This window comes from Etheostoma cragini, chromosome 13 (genome assembly GCF_013103735.1).
Source record: "Etheostoma cragini isolate CJK2018 chromosome 13, CSU_Ecrag_1.0, whole genome shotgun sequence".
NCBI lineage: Eukaryota > Metazoa > Chordata > Actinopteri > Perciformes > Percidae > Etheostoma > Etheostoma cragini.
The window spans coordinates 16,956,810-16,966,369 of NC_048419.1; the positions used below are offsets into that span (position 1 = coordinate 16,956,810).

A 9,560-nucleotide genomic window follows, 5' to 3' on the forward strand; every position below is an offset into this window, starting at 1 on the left:
AGGCACTTTCATCTGACAGAATGTGAAATTCATGGTAAAAAATCACAATGAGTTACTTCATGAGGATCATGAGCAAGTTCATGTGTAATGTGCATAAAGAATGAGATTGAATCATAGGACAAGAAGATGAATGAGTCGGCTACTGGGGTTTGTCTCATCTAGATAGCGTTGTGGCGCCTCGGACACCAGTTGGACCAAGCTCAAGAAAACTAAATCAGCTATTGGGTGAAGTTATTTGAGTGTGACGCCGTTCTTTACATGCTCCAATGACAGCACACAACTGTATTTTAAGTTATAATGAAAAGTACCAATAAAGGGGACAGCAAACAAATCAGAGAGTAAGATGAAGAAGAAAAGGGATCCGTGTTTAACCATGGGGTTTAATTCTCCAGTCTTACCCACAAGGGGCCCATGTTTACACATGCAGTCTCATGAGTTTAGCTTTAGAGCTATTTCATCACTAAAGCTTAATTTTTGATGTGGCTCAGCAATGTTTTTTTATGATGTGGCTCAGCAATGAGCCATTTTGCAACCTATCTCCCTCAATTAATTAACCAAAAAGGCAACGTGGAGGCAAACTGTGTTGTCAAGTTTTCAGATACTTCTTTATTTTCACCCAACAAAATTAAGCAACAGATCTGTTCATCTGTATTTGACACCCATCGGTTTACGTTATAATACTAAACATCTAATAGGAGAAAGAAGAGGAGTGAAACCTCTGATCACTCATTTATCAAGCAACGTCAGTTTCCCACCGTCCATGAATGCAACATGTGCTCAGTCGTAAACATTTCGGGCTACACGGATTGGTCAAAGTTGAGCCGTGTCAACGTGATGCGACTACGTACTCCCACATACTACCTGACAGCTCCATAACATAGCGCTCGCCGGAGCGGCTCTCACGGCTCTTTGACTGTTCCGCTCGGAAGTTAGCCTGTTCGGAGAAGAGATGACTTCTCAAGAGACCTTTAACGACATCGGGTGCAGTTCGTCCGAGGAGGACAGTAACCGTTCAGACTTGGCAGAGGGGACGGCGGAGGAAAAGACATCGCCGGTGGTGCCGCGGCATCATCCGTTCAGCGTGGAGGCGCTCATGTCCGGGAGGAAGACGGACGGTCGCGGCGGAGAGTCCATTCGCTGTAAACCGGAGCGAAGCTCGGTGGCGGTGTCTCCCACAGGTTTAAACTCCCTATATCTGTACCGAGAGGCGTGTAGTCCTCCAGGTGGAAGCCGGACGAGCTTAACGGCTGTGCCTTTGTCGCCGGTCAAATCCGAGGCATCGGAGTCAGAGGACTGCGTACCCTGGGTCACTAAAAGCGTGTTTTCCACACAGCCTCGTAAGTTTCTCCTACACGATGAAGCATTTTTAAACTGGTATGGTTTATAGACATAGTTTTAACCAAATGCTATCCAGCAGCATACAGAATCAGAGTTAGGCTACCTTTAAGTTTCAACAAGCCTAGCAGTAGATGAAGAGGCCAAACTTCATTATTTTTCAGCATATTTTGCTGCTATAGGATTCTCTAAAAGCTGTGCTGCAAGGATGCCTCCTGTTGGACAGTGTTGTTTAAAGAATGGCATTAAATAATTAAAAAGCAAACCAGTTACACTAAATTGGTTAACGTAAAAATGTGTGGCATATAATTAAAAAAGTAGCTCTCCATGATAACAGTGTGTCCAAACCTTCAACTTTAAGTTTAATAAGTTAACCATGTTGTTTGAGTATAGCCAACTGATTAGTACACAGCCTGTAAGAACACTCAAACGCCACAATAGATCAATAGAATTCTATGAAATCAATTGAATTAATTGTTATTGTTTCTTCTCCTAGGTCATGTCAGTCCTGGCTGCCCGTTGAGGAAACACAAGACCAACCGAAAGCCCCGCACTCCCTTCACCACGTCTCAGCTCCTGGCCCTGGAGAGGAAGTTCAGGCAGAAGCAGTACCTGTCCATCGCAGAGCGGGCCGAGTTCTCCTCCTCCTTGACCCTGACGGAGACCCAGGTGAAGATCTGGTTCCAGAATCGGCGGGCAAAAGCCAAGAGGCTCCAGGAGGCCGAGCTGGAGAAATTCAAGATGGCCTCAGACGCTAAGACGGCGGCAGTGGCAGCCGCTGGAGGTTTACACAACGGCTTTACATTACCGCTGTCGCTAGGCGCCATGTCACTCTATGGACAGTCGTACGCTGCGTATCAGCACCACCACAGACACATACTTCCCTTTTCACCTGTAGGAATGTACGCTACTCCTCTGGGGTACAGCATGTACCACTTATCATAAAAAAATGGAAATATCACTGAGTTTGGTTTCAGTGTTCCAAAAAAATGGACACAGCGGACATGTGGCTGACATTTTAAAAATCAATGTTTATAATATATCTACGGCACAAGGAGTGTTTGAATCAACTTTCTGAGCACTTCAAATCCAATTTAAAAAAAAAATCTATTTTTTCCCACGGCAAGGATAACAAAAAACCTTAGATTTCCACTTGTTCCTTTGGACTGCCTGTTTATGACTTGTCTATATGAGGAGGGGCGTTTCTGTCCAGCTGTTTATACTTTTCACTTGTTTACTTTTGCAATAATTGAGCTGGGCGAGGACTTGCACTGGGCACAATAATACAAAACAACTTTTTACTTAAGCCTTTCTCTTGATTTGATACAGTGCCTTGTGTTGAAAAGGGCCTTAATATCAAGACATGTATGGATGATAAGTGTTTCAGCAACTCAGGCCAAATTAAACATATCACTGAAGCATTATTTAATTCTACAAATGTGTCTGCCTTAAAACTGCTCGTCTTTTCAATTTCAAAAACATTGGGTGGGTGGGTGCGACAGGAAGGTTTCACCCTCAAATTAGTCATCCCAATGAAAACTTTACACTAACCTTTTTTAGCTTTTATCTCTCGTAGCAATAAAAACGCTTTACTACGCAGTTATAGAGCGTAGACATTCTCTTTGAAAGAATTATGCTGGAAATTTATGAATGTCTCATGTTGTGTATATTTATGTGAGAATATGGTACACAAGTTCTGACCAAAAGTGTGTTTATATTGTTCTTCATGAAAGTCCCTTTGAAAGGGCCTACATTTTGCTATGCAGTTTATATTTTATCATTCAAAGGAACAAAACAAAGCCTTTCAGACGGTTTCCTTTAAATACATTTGTGTAGAGGAAAAAAAGTAACAATATGTAAACACGTGCTTCTACGTTCACATCAGATCTTTCAAAAAGGTCATTGTAAGTAGTTTACCAGTGAAACCAGCTGTGTTGTGCACTTTTTTTGCGGATACAGCTCTTACGTGTGGTTAAATCCCGTGTCTGTGTTTCTCATCCATCCATTTCAGACCGTGGTCAGTTCAAGGCAATGTTTGACGAACCATAAATTCCACCCATAATTTATCCAACTTCACAAGATAGTTCCCGTTAATACTAAGCTGTCATTCACCACACTGGTAAAAAGTTGTTGGTTTTTTTGGGCAGAGATGCACTTCTATAATGATGTTTTGTTTGTACAGAAATACAGTGTGTTGTCTCTCTGGCAATCAAGAACTCTAGGTCTAAGGACTATTACCGAGTTGTTCAAGTAGCGTGAGAACCCACTACAGAATTCATCTCAGGTTGGCAATTAGGGGATTATCAAACTCAAACTGCTGTCTGTGATTTTACCTTTTGACAAATCATTAAATGTCTGAACCTCAACAGCAGCTAGCAGCAGCATGAACTGTTCATTTAACTGGAAAGAATCCAGAAGACTCCTTTGGTTTGCTTTGTGGCAGACGTGTTGATTGGCAAAACCTTCATGTATTTAACATAAGCTTACTTCAACACTAACAGTTAACCTTGTTTGAAGAAGTGCACTCATTTGTTACTCCTCTTATCTTCATCAGCATTTTGGTTTTTTTCCTGCCTCATTGAACTTTGTATTAATGACCATTGATGACTAGGTTTGGAATTAGCCAATTTCTACCAGACCTGTCCAGTTTAGCGCCGGTTTTTACAGAGCCACAACGTGAGTTTGGTGGCATGCATTTATAGGAGCAGCTTACAACTTCCGTGTTACTTTGATGTAAAAAGGAAATTGTTTAAAGGCAGCAGTGCATTTATGAGGTTCCCCTTTAATCAGAACAAAGCGGAGGGAACTAGCAGGGAAAGCAAGTAACTTACACAGGCAAGCAATCAACCTAATGAAGTGCAGCTTGGCAGGACTGGCTCGGAGTCTCTTGTGAAACATCAAGTTTGTGCTGCTGACTGGAGGGGTGTTGTATTTCGGTGGTGGAGAATTCAGTAAATTATCTGTCTTTTCGTTTGGAGGGTTGTCAGTGGCGCTGGGGGAAATGTTTTTGTCATTGCTGGTTGTCTGGCAGTGATTAGGCATGTTTGTGGTGTTGTAAGTTAGTTAAACACATTGTGACTGAGCCCCTCTCTGTCTGCAAGTCATTTGTATGTCTCCTACATCCTCTAGTGGCTGTTTGTCATACAGCATCATGGAACAAACCCTCCTGGCCCTTTCCCCTTGTTCTGTAAAGCACCATGTGAGTTAGGGCTGCAATAAACAAATGTTTTTAGAATTGATTAATTGTTTGGTTATTAATTGAGTCATTTTAAAAAGAAATATTTCTAGCATTTTACTCAAAACTTCTTGTACAATGCCCCTTTGGAAAGAACTTGCTAAAAAAAAATTTTTTATAAAGTGCACGTAGCTATAAAAGGCAAGTGAAGACAAGGGCACTCCAATAAACAAATATGGACAATGATGATGCAACCACAGACTGAGAATAAAAAGAAAATGTCACTAGTATATAAATCAATTATTGCTTCTGTTTCTGTTGTAATTAAATAAAGGATTCACTAGACTGTTACTGACTAATGGAATGAAATATTCAAAAAACTTTGGTTTATTTGTTATGTACATTGTACATTTGTACATAAATAACCATTGTACATAACAAATAACCAGAACAATTAGAGATTAGGTGATCTAAAATGTATTGATCATTTGGGAACATTGTTTGTAGGCCTCCATTAGTCCACCAGAGTTTGTTACAAAAATCTGCTGTAGGAGGCATTCTTCAGGAGGAATAATTCAAGTCAGGCTATCTTAATCTTTTTCAAACACACACACACACACACACACACACACACACACACACACACACACACACACACACACACACACACACACACACATATATAAACAACTTTACCCGCATAACAGCCCAGCCACAAAAAATACAGAGCTCAGCTCAGCACCAACAGTAATGTAGAAAGAACTAGAAATGTGGATTCCACAGTATATTGTAACTAGTTTAATATATTTTCTTCTCTCTCTTTCAGAACGTAGAATTAGCATTCTCTTCATCTGCTGATGTGTTCACTTTTGAACTTCTTTACAGATTCTAATGAAGCCTTGGGCGAGGCCTTACAGAAACAAAGGGAAACGACCTGTGAGTTTCCATATACATGCCCCGTGTACCCTTGTGTGTCCTTTGTGGAGATATCCTCGAGAGCAACACAGTAGCAGATGTAAGGACACCGCCCGGAGCAGGCCAGTGGAAGAGGGTGGCCAAAGCTTCTTAAGATCACTCTGGACACGCACCTATGAACTCCTGGGAAACTCCTACAAACACGCATTGTTAAGTACCGGTTTTGCTAACAATGGCTAGCCTGGCAAGAGCTAGCCTCACAATAAGGAATCCGACTTGTAAATGGAATGCATTGAACTTGGGTTTGACGTCATTCCCAGCTCCGGCTCCCATGTTTCGAGGTAAATGGAACACACTAGCCAACTCAATAGTGTGAATCTTTAAAATACTGCAGTCTCGCAGAAATGATAGATGAGCACCAATGAATAGCAAATGTCATGAAACAGACTCCTTTAGTGAAACATGCATCATTCTGAGAATAATTATTGATTTATGTATGCATGCTGGGTAAACCAATACATGTTTAAAAGTAAACAACTGTCAATGGGAACATGAGAAATAGTGTAACTGAATCAGAATATGGCTTTGATTGGTGCACAAATGAACTAACATATAGGTTTTTTTTTATTTCTGATGATTGGTCTAAAAAGGGCATCTTTTTAGTTTGTTAGTGAGCAGTCACTTAAGAAAAAAATCATAAAATTAATCTCTTAGCTGTTGTAAACACAGACCTCAAAGAAGCTTCTTAAAGCGCTGGTTAACAGATATTTGCACTGTTCCTTTAACTTCATGACTAAGCTGTAAATGCCAATGTGATCTTCGCTGTTCTGAAACCACTAAGAGCTCTCAGCTAATCACCCATGCTCTTGTTGAGGAAGCTAGGAGACTGATGCTGATTTCTCGGTTTGATTGCATTTCCAGGAATGTCGTCGCAAAAAACTTTTGAGTGGCTGTGATAAAGTGGTTAAGATATTCCATTCTGAGGGAGGACACGTGACCCTACTGTTTGTGGAATCAGCAGTGGACAAAAATGCACACGACTACTGAATTCAGTACAAACTGACCAGTATGCTATATATGAGATACCCATTGTGGAGATGTAGATTCCATCTTAGTGGCATGTAGTAAAGTCTTGAGCTTTGTCTTTTAGATCAGAAGGCAAATTATTTCATTGGGATGTGGCCGTCAGCCTGAAGCAACAGCTTGGAGAGTTTGAAAGTGTTTTTCTTTTTCCCATTGAATGCCAATTTAAGAGTGTTTCCACCGTGTGACAAATTCATTATGTGGAAAAACCACAGTAGGTCCCTGGAATTGGGGCGTTATTTTAGATACATGGTTTGTTTGTAAGAAAGTAGTTAATTTTAAAAAGAAGGCTGTCGAACACATCAGTCTTAGTATGCAAACAATTACAATGGAGGGCTGCTACTACATGAGAGACAAACAAGAGTGGTCTGAAACTCAGCAAAATGTCATACCGGTACAACACATCTAACAAATCCACAAAAAGTGCACTTTCTCAACTGATTGCAAAAGAGAAAAACAGATGCTTAGAAGGATTCAGAAAGTCTCAGTCGGATCCAGTCACATCCGTCATGGGGTGTAAAGCGCTCCCCAATGTTTTTCCAAATGCTTAAACCAAGTCAGCTGTTCAATAAGAGGGCTACAATGATCAGTCATTGTGTTGGAATCTTAAATCCTATTGAAATGTTAAGTTTGTAATACAGTAAATGCAAATGTACACCCCCCCCCCCCCCCCCCCCCCCCCCCCCCCCCCCCCCCCCCCCCCACACACACACACACACACATTTATGGTATTAGAAAATCAGAGACAAAACAAAATGGGAGACACAGAGATTTTACTCGTTTTAAAGATGGTGAGGATGAAGTCCCCTATTTTATCCAGTAGGCGTCACTATAGCAACAAAGTTTCACAGAAGTAGCCTTTGTGTGCATCAATGAAAGTTAACCAAGCCACCGGAGACCGTCCAAAAAACAGGCTGCCTAAATTTGGCTGCTGTTGGCTGCCACTTTTAAAAAAACACACACAAATCTTCCCTGAGCTGTTGTTATCTGCTATGAATTGAAGAGTGTGCTTATCTGAAGTTATTTTAGTGAATAGTAAGTTGAAATTAAGCATGTCTTTAAAAATGCAAATGATGCTGCATAGGGAGAGTAAAACTCACATATTTATAAACTTCTGTATTGTTCAGACACCTGTTTACCTGCTTTTTGCATCATTAAGTATCTTTAAGGGCGTTTGTGCGTGCGTGAGTGCGCGCATGAGTGCGTGCGAGAGAAAGACGGAAGAAAGAGAGGATGATTTTGAGTGCCTCTGCCTTTGTGACTCTGACATTCTCCACCTTAACCTTCAATTCTTTAAAGGAGAAAGCAGATGAGTTGTCACAGATTGAGTTTGCCATACATGCTAAAAGAATTACACCCAGCACCATTACTACATCACTAATTAATGTCACAGAGATGGAGTCTGACATTACAGTGCAAATAAAGAGCAAGCCACACATGCCACTGCAGTGCCCTCTTTCACTTTTTTTCAACACACACACACACACACACACACACACACACACACACACACACACACACACACACACACACACACACACACACACACACACACACACACACACACACACACACACACACACACACACACACACACACACACCCTTTTGCTGTGTTACACAAATTCACACATACCTATTGTTATTATTGTGCTGTCACCTCACCTCAGTCAGTAAAATTGCTATTTAAACAATCATTCTTAAGCCTTTGTTTACATCACAACCTCTTAGATATATAGTAGAAATGTCATGTTAAAAACAGCCTTGGCTCTAACTGTGAAGTAGAACAACTTAGTAGAGTAGTCAATTACACTTACATGCCATCCGGGTTTGAAGTCATGTGAATTGCAGGCTGTTGAAGCCATATGATGTGTGAGGACAAAGCTGTGGGCTAAACACTATTTATAGATTCACATGTATGATTTCATGTGATTGCTTCCTGGGTTTTCACCCTCTTCCTTTCTCATTAGAAACCTATATGCACGTGGATAGAATTCCGAAGGGATGATGGTAATTTCTGTGTGTGTGTGTGTGTGTGTGTTTGGGGGGGGGGGCACAGGTGACAAGTGAGTGTGTGTGTGCATGTCTGATGGGGTCATTGGGGGGGGGGGGGCGCTTATGGGATTTAAGTGTGGAGAACAGTAAGCGGGTGTATCTCCTCACAATGGCTTGCATGTAGTTGATATAAATTTGGCCAAACCTTTCACCTATCATGGTATACGTGAAATGTAATTTTACAGTTCTGACTCAGTATTTAACTGTAGCTGTAAATTTGGACCTTCTGTCCAGGCTGCCAGAATTGTCCCAACTTATCACATAAAGCTTCTAGAGTCTGTGTGTGCCATCGAGAGGGCGATTGTTTCAATATGTGCATGTGGCTGTGTCTAAGCCTGTGTCCCTGTGCATTTATATTCCTGTATGGATGAGGCTGTGTGTGTCAAACTGCAAAGCACAAAAATAATTTTATCAAACCTTGTAGCGGAATCATGCAGAACAATGATAGATTTCTGAAATAGAAATGGCTTGTAGAATATAATCTTTTGCCTGCTATGTGTTTTGTTGTGTTGTGTTGTGTTGTGTATCCCTGTGCTACACAACCACACATAGGCAGAGAAAGCAGGTAGAACTATGGTGATTTTTTGACTTAGTATACAACATGCACTCCTTGATACATAGGACCATCTTCATTACACAGTCACTGACAGTCACCCCTAACAAATGCATCAATGAGCACGTACTGTACATTTGCTCACATTTTGTTAGAGTTTAGCCTCTTGAAATTCACTGGAAAATATATGATTTTCTCGCCTAAATTTTTACCCCCTAAAACATGCTGCAGTTTCCACATGCTTTGGCCCTCTGTGATGACCCTGAGTTCATTGTGAAGCTAACACTCTCAACTTGTTGTTTCTAGTGGCATTGTGACCTTGAGGCCTTACTGACACAGAGCTACAGAGGTTAGAACACAGAATTTATATTTCCGTCCAAGTAAATCATCTGAAAAATTTATAAAAATCACTACTGTAAGCATATTACAACTGCTATATACTAAA

At 41.0% G+C, this 9,560-nt stretch overlaps 1 protein-coding gene and 1 long non-coding RNA gene across 2 annotated transcripts in view; one reads left to right on the forward strand and one right to left on the reverse strand.

The window, feature by feature from the left end:
* Nucleotides 1-808: 808 nt before the first annotated feature.
* On the forward strand, nt 809-3,149 carry msx2b (muscle segment homeobox 2b). The gene is made up of 2 exons (XM_034890537.1): nt 809-1,337; nt 1,832-3,149. Exons 1-2 carry the CDS (start codon nt 950-952, stop codon nt 2,278-2,280), a joined length of 837 nt encoding a protein of 278 aa, XP_034746428.1. The 5' UTR covers nt 809-949; the 3' UTR covers nt 2,281-3,149.
* Nucleotides 2,396-9,560, reverse strand: part of LOC117955818 — a 9,396-nt gene continuing 2,231 nt past the window's right edge. Inside the window, exons 3-5 of the long non-coding RNA XR_004659134.1 lie at nt 8,229-8,233; nt 6,482-6,484; nt 2,396-2,475 (exon numbers count right to left, since the gene is read on the reverse strand). This is a non-coding gene — a long non-coding RNA (uncharacterized LOC117955818). The remainder of the gene's footprint in view (nt 2,476-6,481; nt 6,485-8,228; nt 8,234-9,560) is intronic.

Bases quoted from the DNA above. Each gene is read 5' to 3' on its own strand.
- msx2b (XM_034890537.1), top strand. From the start codon at position 950: ATGACTTCTCAAGAGACCTTTAACGACATCGGGTGCAGTTCGTCCGAG. The intron at 1,338-1,831 runs GTAAGTTTCTCC...TTCTTCTCCTAG, and splicing joins CGTGTTTTCCACACAGCCTC to GTCATGTCAGTCCTGGCTGC.